This window comes from Heterocephalus glaber, unplaced genomic scaffold (genome assembly GCF_053883595.1).
Source record: "Heterocephalus glaber isolate CG9 unplaced genomic scaffold, H.glaber_assembly_v1.0 deba00000331, whole genome shotgun sequence".
NCBI classification, from domain to species: domain Eukaryota; kingdom Metazoa; phylum Chordata; class Mammalia; order Rodentia; family Bathyergidae; genus Heterocephalus; species Heterocephalus glaber.
Window position 1 is genome coordinate 46,211,933 of NW_028258142.1, and position 18,744 is coordinate 46,230,676.

The window sequence follows — 18,744 nt, forward strand, 5'->3', positions numbered from 1 at the left end:
TAATTACAATTATCATGGGGAGTTGGAACATGTACATAATAGATCTTAATTCTTTTTTGTCTCTTTTCTGATTTTTCTCCTGATCTCCCCCTCCCTCCCTGCTCCTTCCATCATTTTTATAGTATATTTCAAAATAGCTAGAACAGAGGATCTTGATTCTTCTCAACACAAAGAAATGATGAATATTTGAGATGATGGATATGCTAATTACTCTGATCTAATTATTACATATTATATACATGTATTAAAATATCACACTGTATTCCATAAATATGAACAATTGTGTATCAATTTAAAAAATATATTTAAAAATTAAAAGTAAATTTCTGATAAAAATTTCATAGTTCTAAAGACAGTTAATAAGACTCTTTTGGTCAGCATGATTTTATGCACTTCTTTATTCCTATGTCTAATTTTACTCTAATAGATTCATATACATTTTATTGTTCTACATTTATACCACAATAACCCACTGTCCTCAATCATGAAACTAGTTTTAATAATTGATATATATGGAGCATAGCTTTCTTCATTCTCACACACATACCATAAAAAAATCATAATATTGGTATATGTGGATTTATTCAAAATATTGGTGTACGTGGATTTATTTATGTGGGCTTATTTGGCATTGCTTTATACAATGAGATTAGATTAGGTACACCTCTCTGTGTCTTGCTTTTTTCCTTATTTTGCTTGTACATTATAGAAATTCCTCCAAGTCATTTTTTATTGTTTTATTTAAAAAAAATCACAATTTTTTTTTTTTTTACTAAGGAATGTGTAACCTGCTGCTTAAGCCAAAAGACATGGAGAAACTCAGCCTGTTTTTTAATGTCCAGAAACTGCAGATTGGTAAAAGCCTGACTTTCAAAAACACTCTTCTATGATTTTTGTTTTGTATTCATTTTTGACAAATAACTTGTGTTGCTGATGAAGAATTTTGAGGTCCTGTGTTCTACACCCTAACTTGCTTTCTATAGCTATGTTTGGCACATGGCAGCTTTGACCTGTGATCCAGGTTTTTCTTGTGATTTCACTATACAAATTTCTCTTTCTTGCATACATTATGTGTATAGACAAAAGACTGTTGATTTCAGGCATGGCTTTGCTGTTCACATTAATTGATCAGGACTTCCCCAAAAAAATCATGCAATGAGTGGGCCCAGCAATATAACCAGAATACCCTAAGCTATGATTTTGCTGTACTAGAATAGTAATTAAAAAGTGAAAATATGTGAGCAGACCAAACAGCAGCAGCAACTATTCAGCTCTGTTACTGTAGCAAGGAAATAGGCATACATAATTTGTCAACAAGGAAGGTGGTAATATTTTAATAATATTCTAACACTGAAATTTGAATTTCATGTAATTTTTTCTTGACCAAAATATGATTCTTCTTTTGATTTTTCTTCAATAAAAAATGTAAAAATTTCTCTTAGTTTATATGTATAAAAATGAATTGGATTGGGTTGAGTAGTATGTTGATCTATGAAGGGTTAAGAAATTTCTTTTTATTTTATTTTTAAATCAATAGTAGCCAATGTAGGGGAAAAACAATATCAAGCCATAAATAATAAGAAACATTATCTTTCTTTGAAGATTAAAAATATATTGCTTTTATTTGCTTTTAAAAATTAGAAGTAAGAATTTTAAGTAGTCAATAAATATAAAAAGTAATAAATGGTAGGTTAGTTCCATATAATAGGTCTTATTGGGAAAACTAAAAAAAGGAGGAACAATGGGAAATTTGAAATAGAGAAGAAAAGAAAAATAGGTAGACTAAGAGAGGCAAAAGATAGAGATAGAAAGAGTAAGAAAAAGAAGGAAAAGAAAAAGAAACAAAGGGGAGATATTAATCCTTACTGTGTCCATATACTTTGAACATGTAATTAGATTTAACTTCTTTAACTGATGGTATAGAGAGAACTAGAGACAGAAAAGAAACAGAGAGAGGAAAATAGATTTTCAGAATATTATTCATAAGAGATATAAGATCACCACACTGGAAACATATTATATGGGTTCCTGATCTTGTCACCCAAGCCCCCAAGTCTAAGAAGGACCACAGTTATACAGAAGGCACTGAGAAGCACTCAATCCCCCTATTTTTATGCAGCCATGTCTCAATTTGTAGCTATCAAGAAATCCAAGATTACATCTTTATATGGCTTTTGAAGCCAATTACACTTTAATAACTATAGGCTATGGAAGGGTCCCATATTCTTTTTTTTTTTTTTGTACCAGGGATCAAACTCAGTATCTTGTGCTTGCGAGGAAGGCAATGGCACCACTGAGCTAAATCCCTGGCCCATCCAATATTCTTGAAGACCAGATCTGGCTTGCTGACTAATCATATTCTCATTTGATTGAGAAAAATGTTCACCAAATTTATTGGTTATTTTACTGTCTTTTAGGAAGCATTTCAGACTCAAGGTTTGAATTTGAGGACATTCTTATCTGGATGAAATTTCCTTAAGTTTTAGACTGCCCAAAACAGGCAAAATTGATTTATTCTTCTGTTCAATACATTTAGAAAAATTCAGCATCTACTATATAGCATATACTATGGCAGATGTCCTATAAAAATATATGTTGCTTGTCCTCAAAAGACAGATAAATGTGACTTGTATGATTATTACTGTGGGTGGGCTTTGCACACAATTCAAAAGAAGCACAGAAGAAACATGGTCACATTACAAAGTTAGGGAAGGAATATTAAGGACATGGCATTGAGTTGCCTCCTTAAGTGAGGTGGAGAAGTAATCTGTTAGACTCCAGGCATTTGCATGGTGTATTTGGAATGGCTAATCCACAGGGTATGGAGTGGTGAGGGACAGAAAGGTAGGATCCAATAGGAAACAGAATAGATCCAAGAGAAGACCACAGTGAAGAAAGATGTAGGACTTTACTACGTAAATGGATTCAAGTAAAAGACATTTGTAGCCTGGTGACATCTTCCAATTATGATTTATTTAGCTAATGGTAACATTCTTAGAATGTGATTATGAAGACATCGACAGAGGAAGAAGAATTAGTATGAGAATGTCTTCACTGTGACAGATTTACAAAGGTTGTTATATGATATAAATAGGCAAAGAACACAAGTAACTTATGTTCTTAAGAAAAAGAAAGAACAAAGGCCAGAGAAGTTAGTGTACCCCATTAGGGGTCATTAGTTCAAATGTTGAATAGAGCCAGGGAGGTGACCTAAGTGAAAGAGGGGGACCAAGGGTGGGGATTGGGGGTAAATGGTGACCCCTTGTCTTGTCCAAAGGTGGCAGAGTAATTCTACTCCAGTTGCATGCTGCTGTGAGTGACATGGACTTGGTATTGTTAGTCTTTCAAGATAAGCTGGAAATCTAGAATTTTAAGGTAAAGGATCTGATTTGTAAATGTCATGCCTGATTTTTAGGCCACACAGTACAATTTTAGCCTGCCCCAAATTCCTTTCCATCTGGATCACGGTAGTTTCTAATGCTACAATCACTGATATCAGAGAGTAATGGGTCATGGTTCCCATTTGAGATTGTTAGTTAAATGCTTGACATGAAGGGTCTGATAAAGGGGACATCCCAGGTGAGAGAGGACGGAACAGCTTCCCCATTTGCTCCCCTCCTGCTCAGCTCATTGTATTTTGTGATGCATCAATCACAACTCACCCTCACTAGTGATTATTCTGCCCTAGATTTAGTGTCTTTGCTAAATATATCTTATTTAAACCTATTGAGGAATCATAACCAGTTGTCATCCCTTTCTATAGGTCCTCGTATGGGGACAAAATTGGGTAAAGTGGGGTGTGGGGCTTCTGTTTCAATTTCAGTGTCACACTACCATAGATCTTTTGTTCCTCAAGTCTGCTACTTTCAAACCAGGAATTCACTACCAAGATGCCATAAATATAGCAACAAACACACGAACAACAAACCAGCACTGTCTTGCTAATTAGCATCAGCTCTCAAGATAACAACGGATGTGACAGATGAAATTCAAGGATGCAAGATGCCAACAGATGAATCCTTTCACTCAAAGTACTTACAGACGAGGAGGATTCTGCTGCCAGTCTTGCTGCATATCTGGCGATCAGCCTGTGTTCTTCATCAAGCCGGTTGGAACTCTCAAGCATACTGTTGAGAACCAAGAAAGGAGATTTAGACAATAGGGAAGATTAGTACATGCATATCATTGTTGGGGGTTTTGGCATTTCAGTTTTTCAATGCCAAAAATTTGCAAGCTATACAAAACCCTGTTAGGTTAATGATCCCCAGCTTGGATTTCATGATATGAACTAATCTGTGGGCAGGAAGGTCAATAATAAATCCTGTGTTCTGTCAATTCAATCATCTTACTAAGAGACCTCCAAAAAGAAATGACTTTTCTGATCAACATTTCTGGCATAGGAATACCTCATTTTAAATGTAATTTCCTTTTTTTTTTTTTGGTACCTGGGGTCAAACTTGGGACCTTGCACTTACTTGGGAGGTAGGCAGCGAAACCACTGAGCTAAATCCCTGGCCCTTGTAATTGCCTTTAATATTTTAATTTCCTCATTACACATGTAATCCATGTCCAAAATCAATGTTAGAAAATACGGAAGCAAGCAGAAAGGAAAAAACCAACTGTATTTAGCTTCCAGTGATGTCCACTGCTGGTAATCACATCCTTATATACAGTAATTTCCCCCTCTTTAGGGTGGATTGGACTTACTGACTCACTTTCAATGAATAGAATATGGAAAGAGGAATGGAATATCACTTCCAAAGGCAGGTTAAAAAGATCATGGGTCTCATGTTGGGCTTCCTCTCTTGTGCCTTCTTAGGTTGTTTACCCTGTGGGAAGCTAGCTGTGGTGTTATAAAGCAGCCCTGTGGGTAGGTCTGTGTGCCACTGACAATCACGTGAATCCGCACCAGCAGAGCCTTCAGGTAACTTTAGGGCTGGAGCAACAGCTTTGTTGCAACATCATTAAAATCCTTGAGCCAGAGGGATCTCACTAAGCCCCTGGATTCCTCCACAAAACTGTGAGATACTAAATGTTTGTTGCATTGAGCTGCTAAGCTTTGGGGTAATATGTTATACAGTAATAGATAACTAGTACAATTCTTATCTATGCTATTACTTTCCAGGAACTTGCCTTTATTTACTTCAAAAGAAGGGGAGCTATAGTTGTATTTTCCAGTGACATTGATGTTAATTTGTTTAGTGTCTCCTATAAATTTATAGAAACTATTTACACTAGAATAAGGTTGGTCTGAGTCTCTAAAACTAATCCAAGTAGAAGTATTATACACTTTCCCATTTCAGGAAAGTTAGTCTTTTGAAGCCTTTCACTGAAGACTAAGTTTTAGATGCCATTTTAAAAAGTTCTGTCAATCTTGTTAACAGATTAATTGGTTTTAGTTTCCTTATCAGTTTTTATGGTGTATATGAGGTGAGAATCAAGATTAGAAACTAGTTTTCTTCATTCCCGACATACTTATTTTCTTCTTCATTGGCTCTTACACTTTTGTTTTTACAGGAAATTTAATTTTCACGAGTATACACTAAAAATATATATTCCTATGCCTACATAAAGATTACAAGAATTATCCATTTCAAAGGCTCAGATCTACACAATAAATAGTTATGTACATGTATATTGCATATATAGTAAACATACACCACAGTGTATGTTTGTTCTAAGTAAGATGCATGCAAATCATTTCATGCATGTCAACTCTGTCACATCCAAATAGCTCTTCCACTCTTCTATGGTTGGCTGAGTCCATTACTTATAGTATTTTCTGTGGGAATTCAGATTCTTCTGTCTCCATTATCTCTACTCTTGTCTATACCCCTCACATATGTAAGCTATACCTATTTTAATCCTGAACCCTTCCACTCTGAGATTAGCCTTTTCCTCTGGGCTACAATAAATAACTGTACTATGACTGAATTTCCCTGTTTACCAATTCACAGGACCATCCTCCATAAAGAGACTCCTCTTTCCTTTTGCCCAAATGAGATAATACATGTGAAAAGCATCAAGGTATCATTATTCCTGGACATTAAATGCTCAAAAAATGTTAGTTAATACTATATTATTATTTTGCCTCTTAGGTAACCTATTTGATTCATTAACAATTCTGGTTCTTTCAAAATATCATCAACTATCTGAACCAACCAGAGCAATTCTTCTCAAGCTTTAAGTATAAACATATTACTTTAGAATTTTATGAAAAAGGCAGTTTCTAAATTCTGTAGTGGGGATAGATAGGGCTGGTTGAGACTCGAGAATCTTAATTTCTGATAAGCTTCACATGGTCCAAGAAGAACACTTTGAGTAGAAAGGATCTAGAAGATCTTGAAAATACAATGGGAAATCCAAATACATGAAGTGAAGCCAAGATGTAAACCACATGAAAGAGACCATTTTTCATGAGTACTTAATTGATATTTACATAGAATATGTGATATTTTACAAAAATTCAAAACAGAAAATTCTAGGAGAAAGGGTTCCAATCATGTGTAATATCACCTCTGAAATAGATCGAGATTTCAATCAAAACACAAATTTAGCCTTGGAATAAGGACATTTTAATAGTCAAAGGCAGAATTATTTCTGGAAAATTGAAGCATAAAGCAGACATTTGTCTTCACAAGACAATGTCTGCACTCTGTGAAGGTTAAAAATAACTAAGTTTCTTATCATAGATTCAGTAAGAAGGAGAAAGTTATACTGTCTTCGCTTCAAACATATGACAACCATACAGAGAGACAATATAGTTTGATTTAACATGTCTTTTATTTCTTTCTGCACTATATGCTTTATTCAGCAGTTTGTGCAGACAGCAGGGCTCTTGCTCCAAACCCAGGATGACGATCAGTTTACTTGAAAGTGACTTTGTCAGAAATGCTCATGTGTGTTTTGATAAATAAGTAATTTCTTAAAACTTGATAAAAATCCTCATGGTAAAAGTATCTTTTATTGTGAATGACAGGCCAGTATAAATAATATGAAGGTTATATAAAAAAAAAGCCTCCTGGCAATGTAAGATGTGAAGATATGGGATTCTGTCTAGCAAGTGATAACTCATATTCCATGCCTTTCTTCCCCCAACATAGCGTGAATGAGGGCTGGGGTGATGTATTACCCTTTTGTGCATGTGAACAATTTATGAGTCCACATGTGCCTTTCCAGTATGTTCAAATTATACAAAGGTGAATGAGGCATTCTTGTGATGAATTCCATTATTTCAAGACTTCCATTATAAATAGTTGAAAATGAATGACCAATAATCCCTAAATCATTAAAGTAAATACCAATTCCAACAGTTTCTCTAGCCCTACCTATTTGTTTTAGGACTTTATAATCAGTAATCTTGCTATAAGACTATGATGAATTAAAAAGTGGCTGCTGTGTTGACTATATGTCTGAGTAGAAAAATTCATTATTTTCCAAGCTCCTCACCTTCTCCCTTAAATGCATGGTCAGTGTCTGTTGCTAGTGATTTCAAATGGCATTCTGAGAAACCCAAGTGGCCCCAGCTGAGGAAGGGCTTACTAAATTGCGAACACAGGGTTTGTTCACATTTCTTTGATTTCTCTACGGGTCTGTTCTGAATTCTATAGTAATCCAAAAGGTACCAGAAATGCTTCTTCATTTTCCTCCAATATTTTTCTATTTGTTTTGATGAGGACAGGAAATTTATCACTAGAGATTAATCTTAAATCCCTTTTGTCTCATGTACATTCTGTTAAAATGCAGGTCACTAGAGGGAGGATTACTGCCTAAGAAGAAGGTATTATTAGTTAACACCTAAGTGAAGGATTTATGTTTCAGATGATTGCCTATCTTTTGCAGGTGGTTGAGAGTGAAATGCTATGGGGTTAGAACACTGTTCAGGCAATTAGAAGTAAATGAGCACAAAAGAGATGAGGTAGAAAGGAGTGAAGTGCTACTGGGGCCGGGGCAGTATTTCTATGGAACTAAAGAATGGGGAAGGAAATAGACTAACTCTTAAAAAGTTTAACACTGTGGCCTTTTTCCTTGCAAAAGACAGAAAATCATAAAATGGCCATCTTCATGAATAATGAAAACTTATCATTATAATGGCTGCCTTAGGGATTTTTCAAATTCTTTTATCAAGACCTTGACTTTAACAACCCAATATGTTACAATGAAGGTCATGCATTCCATTAAATCTTAGCCTACACATTAAAAATACTAATGGCGTACAGTTTGGTGGATTCAATAGTGAAGTGACTCAATGTGCCTCGCCCCAAGTCCATATGTTGAAGTCCCAGCACTCCAGTATTTTAGAATGTGAGTAACTTTGAAAATGGGGTCTTTGAAGCATAATTAAGGTTACATGAAATCAGAAAGGTGGGGCTCTAAGCCGATATGACTGGTTTCCTGTTAGGAAGAGGAAAAGACCCTAGGCATACACAGGCAAAGGGAAAGGTTACATAAGGACACTGTGGGGAAGTGTTCAACCTCAAGCCAAGGAAAGGGGCATCAGGAGAAACCAAAGCTGATGGCACCTTGGTCTTGGAGTTCCAGCCTCCACAACTGTGAACAAATAAATTTCTGTTTTCCAAGGCCCCTGTTCTGTGATAATTTGCTATGGCAGTCTCAGTAAAGTAGTGAAAAGTGTACTTTAAAAAAATCGCCCAATATCACTTTTAGTTTGTTATTTGTTTTTAAAATCTCTATTAGTTGGTCTTGTCACATCAATGAATGGTTGGTGCTTGTCTTTGTTTACAGTTACCTCTATTTACATAAAACTTAATATAATTTTCCTTTTCCATCTATTTTATACTCCTAAACCGGAGAGTACTAGGGGCTACTTTATATAGGTGATTTTTAAACAGTGAAAATATTTGTTTTATTAGTAAAAGAGGTTTCTGAGAATTTGTAAGGATTTTATTTAGGGTGAGAGGGAATTTTATCCCCAGGGCACTATCAATGTTCTGTGACACCAATAGATACTTTTCAGGCACCTACTGAGTGTCAGGCACTATGTTAGGTGTCAGAAATATGGAACTAGTTAGAGAGAGTCCCTGTCCCATAGACTAGGGCAGGGAAGGCAAACCTTTTAGAGCTTTCAGTGATACAAACAGCCCGCTGCAGCACACATGCCATATGTTTGCCACCACTGGATTAGGGGAAAGTGGATGGTAAATCACCTACACACCTACCCACTGAACAATAACAGCTAAGGAGAGAAGGAAACTCATAGCATGCCGTCTTAGAGACTAATATGAGAGATGTACCTGAGGTGGTGTCATTAGGGCTGAAAGTCAGAGAGGAGTCTATGCATACAAATATGGAAGGAGGGACAAGACTGATATGAGGAACAATGTTCTGGGCAGAGGGAAGAGCTAGCTAGTATCATGGTCTTGAGGTGGGGAAAGGCTTGACTTAGGAACTGATCAAACATGTGACTGACATTCTGATTGAATGGGGAGAGCTTGCTGAGGAGTGAGGGTGAGAGAGGAGTATGCAAGAGTTAGATCACAGACAGGCTTGTAGACCACAGAGAAGGGCCTGGAGTGCATACTAAGTGCAGTCGAAATACAGTAACCCATTTTAAGCAGGAATGGTATTAAAATTTAGACTTCATATATAAAATCCAAAATTAGAAATTCTTAGAGTGAAGTTGATATATATTTCCCCTCACAAACATAAAATATTGTGGAGCAATTTAAACTTGTTGCATTATTAATCCACTTAGCAAGAAATCTATTAATAATATAAATGTATAATTTTTTCTATTTGAGAAAAACATAAACAGAACAATTTTAACCCAGTTTTATGAGGTCAGGAGTCTCACCAAGTGACTGCAATTAATCAGACCCCAGAAGGGTACCTTCAGCAGCTTTCTCTCTCTTACAAAGTTGAGAGAAATATGCTAGAAGCTTCTGAATTGTGTCATGTAGGATAAATTGTGGTCACAGGTAGAAGTTCTGGGGTTGTTTCCAATCTTTTGGTCTGCCTGCCACAAATCTTCTTTATAAATCACTGTTCGTGTAGGTCCTTGACCAACTCTCAGGGAGGGCAGAAAAAACCTTCACTGAATTAGATTTTGAGACTCCTTCCCCCTCCATGAAAAAGGTGCTTAAAAACCACAGAGGATTTTTATTTTTAATTAGGAAGACAGCAGAAATTCTCTCCTGAGCTTCTGCTTATTTGTTTAGCTTTTCTGACATTAGAACCAGCAATGACTTAAGTGTCTCTTTAATTTGGCAGCAGACTATTTAAAATGAATCAGTTTCCCCACATAGAGTTGATCAGGAACATGGCTGAATAATGACAAAACCAAAGCTTTTCATGAAGCCCAGCTCTGGGGTGCCTGTTTGCTGAGCATCTTGCAAGGGGTGCAGAGAAAAGGAGGGAGAGGAGTGAAGTGAAAAACTGATGGGACCTCCTGTGTAAGACTTTAGTAGCACATGACCTAGGATAAGTCCTCAATGTCTCGGAGCTTGTGTTTTCTTATTGCTGAAATGGAAATTACTCCATCCAAACTTCTAGAGCTGTGAAGAAGCAAATTAAATAACATGTGGGCAAGAGCTCTGTAATTTTTGAAGCACTCCATAAATGTAGAATTTATTTTTCCCTATTCTTGATTCTTTGATGAGGTAAAAGAGACTAAAGACAAAACTTTTGCGTTTTTTGCAGCTTAACATTAAAATGAAGAGTCAAACTTATAGAACTAAATTTATAAAGGTAACTCATTAATAACTACCATTCTTATTAATACCATGTACTCAAAATATTTGTTTAAAGGAAATAAAAGTGCTGGGGTTGTAGCTCCATGGTAAAGCAAGGCCCTGGGTTCAATCCCCAGTACTGAAAAAAAGAAACAATAATATAGTTTCCGTAATTCATTAAGTGAGTAAACAAACACATGAAGATTGGAGAGTGGAGGAGTAACCCACAAATGCTTTCTGGAAGGCATGTGTTAATGCAGGTTTTATAAGAAGTCCTGTGGCATAGTAGTTGTGAACTTGGTTGGATAACAGTTAAATACTCTGCTCATTGCCTAGCAGTTGTGTGACTGTAGGAAAGTCAGGTACAGTTACTAAAATGATATCTTTATCTATAAAATGATAATGATCATATTAACTCCACAGGGTTATTCTAAGGACTAGGAGAAATCAAGTATATAAAGTTTTGGCACCAAACTTGCCATGAGACAAGTACTTTAAAAAAGAGTAACTATGATTATTACTATTATATATTTTACCATAATTGAATGATGTTAAAGCATCATAACTATAATGATGGTGAAGAAAGTGAGAGATTATTGTATTGTTTATATAATCAAGATAGGTTTGTGAAATTGTTAGGATCCAATTAAACAAAAAAGGGAAAGGAAAGGGGAAATGACAAATTTGAAGAAGTTGGAACTTCTTAAGAACAGAAAAAAAAGCTATAAAGGATATGAAAGCAGGTACTCAGATGGAGTTTGCCTCATTTATCAGTCTTACACCCTGCTTTGTTTTCAGAATACAAATCCCATTGAAGCCTTTATCAGGCAGATGTAAGGTGCCTCTGCTGAGACTGTTTAATGGTCTTAAGTGACCATCAAGGCAATATGATTAATCGCTTGAGTAGGAAAAATGGCTGGTAGTGACAAACTCTGAGCTTTTTTCTCTTTGGAGATTTCTTTGTTACAACCTTGGTTAATAAAAGGTCAAAGAAGAGTGGTGGAAATGACTGGGATGTGCTTGGAATTACAGGGGAGAGGAAACAGTGCCATCATATCACCGTCTTCTGTATTTTGGAAGATTATTGATGTGCTGATTTTGTAATTCAGAATTTAGTTTTATTCTCACCTACCATATTACAAATTTGTTGGGAGTAAGATTAAAGCAATCATGGTTTTGAGAGAGTGAGTAATAATATAGTAGAAATTATTAAATCTAGAAGCTCAGGAAATTTGAACAAAGTGAGTGGCTTAGATCAGCTGAAGAGTAAAAAAGGATAAAATTAAACTAGTGTGCTTGTTATACTTTTTAATGCAAAAATTAGTATATGTGTCATATATCTATTAAAACTAATAAATAGTAAAGAATTCACCAAATCTAACTATGGTCTTACTCAATCTTGCAAAATTAGGTCAAAGGTGTCAGAAAGGTCAGCAATGGGAAGAGCTTTGGAAAGAGTCAAGGAAGGAAAGAGTTCTAGAAACAAAGACTCTTACAACCCTAAAGTAGTGTGGCGATGGTATCGAGCGATAGTGATCATGTTTGAGGAATGCCTTTATGAAATAGAAGAGGAAAGGAACCTGATGCTAAAGGTGTGAACCACTTTAAAAGAGATTTAACCCACTGTCCCACTCAATAGATATAACCCTGGAAAATCCATGGGTCCTTAGTTCAGAGAAAATTAAAGCTAAAGTTAAAATATTTCCAAAGACTCACTTGTTTGTACAGCAGTAGTTGAAACTAGTTTGATAATACAAACTTTTATTCAAATTGCAAATGCACATTTATTATTAAAAGCAAGTAACTTAAGCCAATGACCTATGTGTTATGGCTTATATCTAGATGTCCCCCCAAAGCCTCAGGCAGTCATAAGTAGAGCTTTTCAGAGGTGGCTGGATCTAGAGTGTGTGATGCTGGCATTAAGGATATGATACTGGGATTGACTCCAAGGATTAAGGGTGCCCCTCCTTGGGTGTGATTGCTATCTGCCCTAAGGGTGGGTAGCCTGGGTAAAATATAAAGGACAGAAAGAGGGCTGTTGTGAGCACTGCTTTTTGCTTGCTGTGTTTGCTGCCTTCTGCCTGCCATGACTGTTTCTCCTCTGTGAAGCCCCTCTGCCATCTTACCCTGCTTTAGAGCCAGCAACTATGAACTGAAATCTCTACAAACTGTGAACCAAATAAACCTCTCCTCCTTTAATTTTGAGTGTTGCGTATTTTGTCTCAGTAACAAGAAAACTAGCTAAGATATAATTTGGTACTGGAAGTGGGGCCATTGCTGTGACATTACTTGGCCATGTGGTTCAAGAGCCTTTGGAACTGGCTGTGGGAAGAGTTTGGAAAGATTTGAAGATGCCATCTGAAGAAGCAGCTTTGGAATGCATTAAACTGTACTTGATGGGAGATTCTGGTCAGAGCTCAGAAGACCAGAATGCTGATAGATATGCTGCTGGTAAAGACCAGGCCCAGGAGGTGTCTGTTGGGAGGAAGGACTACATTGGCTGTTGAACTCTAGATCATGTGTATTATGCTCTAGCATAAAATTTGTCTATATTTTGCTCTTGTCCAGGGAATTTGCCTGAGACTGAGATTAAGGGCAGCAGACTAATTAATCTGGCAGAGGAAATTTCAAAGCAGTTTAATGTTGAAGTGGTGGCATGGCTTTTGCTGAGGGCATTTAGCCAGATTTATGTTGATAATCAAGAGCAGGTGATTTAAAATGTTTTGAGTTGACCAGAAAGGAAACTCCAGGAAAGCTACGGACTGTAAAGACAGAGCAGAGAACTTGGGTGCTAAGAAGGAACAGAATAGAAAAGATGGCCTGAGGACATCACAAGAAACAACATGACTCGTTTTGCAGCCTCTGTGCTGCAAAAGTGAAAGAATTTACTTTGAGAAGACAGCTATAGAGCACTATGTTTCAGAATGGTAGCAGCTTAGAGAATGTGTTCCTTGGGATTAGGTTCAGAGTGCTCAGTGATCCTGGGACTCAGGCCCTATGGCCAAGAGAGAAGGAAGCCTGGCTACTGCTCCAGGTGGTAGTGGATTTTGGCATCATCCACATAGTTCTGGTGTTAGGTGCATGCAGAATGCAAGAGTTGTGGGGTCAGGAAGGCTTCCCCCAGATTTCAGAAGAAGGCATTGGAGGCCAGGCAGTGTGCTCCTCAGAGGGCAGTGTGTGAAACTGCGAGTTTGAAGCCAAAGGTACAGCGGAGGCACCAGAAGGTTGGAGAAGTCAGAAAAATGGATCATCTGCGGAAAACTGTGAGGAGTGAGCAAAACTGGCTGAAGAGAGAAGCTGTGGGAGCTATACCCACCTGCAGTGCCATAGGGGCCGAGTCAGCCAAGCCCTTTGGAGTTCACATCTTGCCACAGACTGCCTTGGATACTGGTAGTGAAACTATAGGACTTAATGTTTGCCCTGCTGGATTTTGGACTTATTTCGGTCCCATTCCTTTCTGTGCCCCTGCTTGCACCTTTTGGCATAGAAATATCTATCTTATGCCATTGTAAGTTAGAAGTGTTTAACTTTCTTTTCATTTGTACAGGGGCTCACAGCTAAGAGTTTGCCTTAAAGCTCAGAGGAGACTTTGGCCTTGGACTTTCAGCAATGCTGAAATCATTAGGACTTTGGTAACTTTTAGAGATGGAGTGAAAGCCTTATGCATAAATGTATATACATGAGTCTTTTAGGGGTCAGAGGTGGAATGTTATGGCTTGTATCTAGGTGTCCCACCAAAGCCTCAGGTGGTCATAGATGGAGCTTTTCAGAGGTGGCTAGATCTAGAGTGTGTGATGCTGGGATTGATTCATGGTATGATCCAAGGATTAAGGGTGCCTCACCTTGGGTGTGATTGCTATCTACCCTAAGGGTGAGTAGACTGGGTAGAATATAAAGGACAGAAAGAGGGCTGCTGTGGGTACTGCTTGTTGCTTGTGGCTTGCTGTGTTTGGTGCCTTCTGCCTGCCATGAGTGTTTCTCCTCTGTGATGGCCATCTGATGTTATCTTGCCTTGAAGTTAGCCAAGTGTGGACTGAAACCTCTACAAACTGTGAGCCAAATAAACATTTCCTCCTTTAACTTTGGGTGTTGGGTATTTTGTCTCAGCATCCAGAAAATTAACTAAGACACTATGTCAAAATTAATATAGAGAAACATTTTATGAATGCATTTATCCTTCATGAATGCCTATTTGAATTGCTAAACTTCACAAACATAAGAGTAAACTTTGCATTTCCAGGTCTTGAAAGCAGGCTTCAGCAGCATAGTTACTCAGACACATTTTTAAGTAACAGAATTGTTGAAATACAGTTTCTCTCATAATTATCACTGTTAGAGAAATGATTTCCATTTTATGATCCCATCACATTACTTTCCCTCTTTTTTTACTTCTGTCTTAACTGAAATGAAGGATTGTTTCCCATATCAGCAGAGACATGTCCTTGGAATAAGACAAATTCTTGCCTCATGATCTTGTAGTATGACATAATACATGACAGAGGATGGACTGTTGGGACTCAGAATTCTGCATGTACCTACATACTAACATTTCCATTCACAAAGGTTTTAAACATAATTAAGACATAAGTGAGAATATGAGTTCTATGGTATATTAATGGGAAGCATTCAAACTAACATCCCCAAAGACTTCCCAATTGAATTAGGTAAAAAGTGCCTCGGTGACACATCTATTTCATGCAGGGATTTGTCTCTTGCCAGGACTGCTTGTCACTAGTTCACATCATTTCTCTAAGGACAGTCAAGCAGCCAAGCCTGCACTAACCATGATGGGTTGTTCCGGAGCATGTTGACATACAGCCCGATGAGCACATGTTCATCAGCTAGCCTGTCTGCCACATTTAGGCTGTACTGTATCCTGAAACGGGGCAGGAGGAAAGAAAGTTATTAAGAAGATGTACAGAAAGGAGCCGAGAAAGTAGGAGTGAGTTCATGATAAAAAAGCATGTAGAAAACCAAGCCAATAAAGGAAGAATGTAAGTGAAGTTCTGTGAAAAACACAAGCAAAATCCAAGCAATAAAATCCACAATTTCATTTTGCTACCTTTTAAAACAAAGACTTCTGTTTAGGCTGAAAAACCTTTTAGAAAATAAATTTGCATTCTTCAACCCTTAAGGCTAAGGAATTCATCTGTACAGCAAAAGGTTGCAAGCAAAGATTAAGTATCACGGAAAACCAAATCATCAGATTAGTCTTTTAAACGAAGAAGAAAAAGGAAATCAGGAAAAGTGAATAACACAACAGATGTGTCCACTTGAAATAACTATGTGGCACTGTTAACTGGGTTATGATAGTGCTGCTTTTACTAAATCAGAGATAGGCTTTCACACACAGCAGGTTTAATGAAAGAAACTCCATTTTTAGTTTAGTTAATTCAGGGTTCCAGTACACTCTGGATTTAACTTACCCTTTGCCCTTCAGAAAAGCTGGAGCAGCCCTAGCCAGCATTTTGTTCTGCTCTACTTCACTGTCCTTGGGAGGAGAGCTAGTTAATAAGATGGGAAAGCCAAGAAGAGCTTAAACACAGCAACAGATTTGAGAATAGAAACTGGCAACAGAAACTCCCAAGTCTATGTCCAAGCTCTATTTGGAAAGATCTCTTACTATTTTGAAATGAACAGGATGTTTTCAGATTTCCACAGAATTCAGATAGGAGTAAAAACCTGGCCTGAGAACCATAGTTACAATTTCACAAAGCTAACTTATTCCTGGATCTGACCTCTGCTATTTGCTTAATAAGCAAGCATCCACAGTGCCTAAGTCTAGACATCATGAAAATTCTTTCAACATTCATTACAGGATATCGTGGTGTAAGCAGTCCAGTAGTTCACTAAGTCCTGTCAGCTTTTAGATCTCACTCAAGGAGTTTCTCAGCCTTTCTTAAATTCTCCAGCTGTGTTGAATAGAGACTTGAAAATTACCTACAGATGGCTGCTACATTAGACGTGTTTTCTACTCTGAGTGCAAGTCACCTGAACTTGGCTGTGAAGCTATAAGGGAAGCTTTCAGAGAAACAGAGAAACACATCTGGAAGGTCTATAAATATAGTCATAGTTATGTCAATATCAATGCAGAACTAGTGAAGCGGTTCCATCAGTAAAGCAATTCTTAACATTTTAGATTCATTATGAAAAATATTAATTTGACTTAGCAATTAAATGATAATTTTAAAGTTTAAAATGTGGTTTTATTAAAATATAAGTAGAAATATAAGTGATGATTAATTACGTGTGGTCAAGTCTAAGCTACCCAAGATCTACTGCGATGCTTCACTGGGAAATATGCTGTTAGTTCTTGGTATTACAATTGAATTGGTCATGTATTTTTTTTTAGAGTTTGCTCCTTTGAAGGTTATGAATTTGCCCTACATGTTGGTATACTTAACACTACCACCTGAACTATCATAAAAAAATACAAAAATAAAACATCCATTTTGAATGCCAAATATTTAACTAGTGAGATCTAAATTATGATGTTTTTCCACAATTTCCTAGAAAGTTTAACTCAAATCTATATCTGTGTATCTTTGTAGGCTTATAAAATAGTTAAAATCTTATTAAACTTTTAATTAAAAGTTTAAGTTTGTACTATGAGAAAGTACCACTCTCTCAGGCTGAAATACTAAAAGCAAATTTATAAATACATATCACTTTAGAGCTGTGAATGTTATAGTTAAAATTCTTGTTTTGTAATATTATATACTAAGGATCCCTTAAATAGTGAAATCGCTGGTAAATTTATATCAGATTTTATTTATAAGGAAAATGCCTAGGAAAGAATAGTCAATCATGTTTGTTAAATGTATGACATTTTCATTCAGCCCTTCACAAAGACATCTATTACAGGAAGAATTATTGTGTTTAAAAAGTACAAACTGTGCACAAAATTGACTTTAAAATAGAGTATGGGGGTACATGTAATGTCTTGATGTATGTATACATTATGGAATGATTAAATCAAGTTAATTAACTATCCATCATCTCACATATTTATTTTTTGTGGTGATAGTATTTAAACTCTATTATTTCAGCAATTTTGAAATATACAGTGCATTATTATGATGAACTATAGTCAACATGCTCAGCAATGGAGCACCACAACTTTAAAACAATCAATTAGATTAATGCTTTAGGAGAATTTACTTTCTTAATAGACTAAATGTTTTTCAGCATATTGATCTTTGTCTTCTAATACTATAAAACCTGGACATCAGGGCCAATAACCACCTTACCCCTTTAATGTTGGATGTTTTCTGAGATGTTCTATTATCTCAGTACTTCAAACTCTGTTTACTGAAACCAGTCTCTATATGTTCATTATTCAGTAACTACAGTCTCTCTGCTGCCCAAGAAACTCACCAACTTTTTTTTTTAACTTTAAGTTAAGGTAGATGTAGCTATTGCATAATTGATTTTAGATGCCTGGAGAATCATTCAAAATACTTTCTGAAATATATCAATTATTCTTCCTTCCAAACTAAATGACTTTCCTGCCTTGTTGTACTTACTTCATCTTTGAATTCCAGAAAATTTTCCTTAAACCAAAAGCCTAATTTCATGGGTACATCCACAGATGCTAAATATACAAGATAAAAAGAAAGAAGCAGAGTGGAACATGCCTGTAATCCCAGTATCAGGCAAAGCTGAGGCAGGAGGACTAAAAGTTTGAGCCCAGCCTGGGCAACTTAGTGAGATCCTGTCTCAAAATAAAAAATAAAGGACTGGGGATGTAACTCAGTGTAAAGGCCTTGGGTTCAATCAGCAGGATGAGGCTGGGTATGGTGAAGCAATAGAGAAAAGAAACACAAAAGATCAACGGTGAAGATATGTTTGCTACAAATTATCGCAGGGATGCTTTATGGGAGGAAGTAGGTGAGTCAGTAAAGCTATTTCCACTTCTCTGTCTCTCTACAAGCCAGAGGAGCCCTGCTGATGTGAGTGTCACACAGTGACAGGTGACAGGAAGGCGCACTTGGCTAGATTTCCTTTGGTGGCTTCATTTTTTCTTTCCTTTCAATTCTTTGGGCTCTTCTTT

At 36.7% G+C, this 18,744-nt stretch overlaps 1 protein-coding gene across 30 annotated transcripts in view; it reads right to left on the bottom strand.

The window, feature by feature from the left end:
• The window catches only part of Dtna (dystrobrevin alpha), a 374,420-nt gene that overhangs the window by 38,378 nt on the left and 317,298 nt on the right, over window positions 1–18,744 (bottom strand). For 14 of the 30 annotated variants that reach the window (XM_087193512.1, XM_087193498.1, XM_087193490.1 and 11 more), the window contains one exon: window positions 4,040–4,127. In XM_087193512.1, the coding sequence (XP_087049638.1) occupies window positions 4,040–4,127 (88 nt within the window). Of the gene's footprint in view, window positions 1–4,039; window positions 4,128–15,474; window positions 15,568–16,117; window positions 16,196–18,744 lie in introns of all 30 variants that reach the window. The other 16 variants (XM_087193429.1, XM_087193447.1, XM_087193439.1 and 13 more) reach the window with 2 other exon arrangements.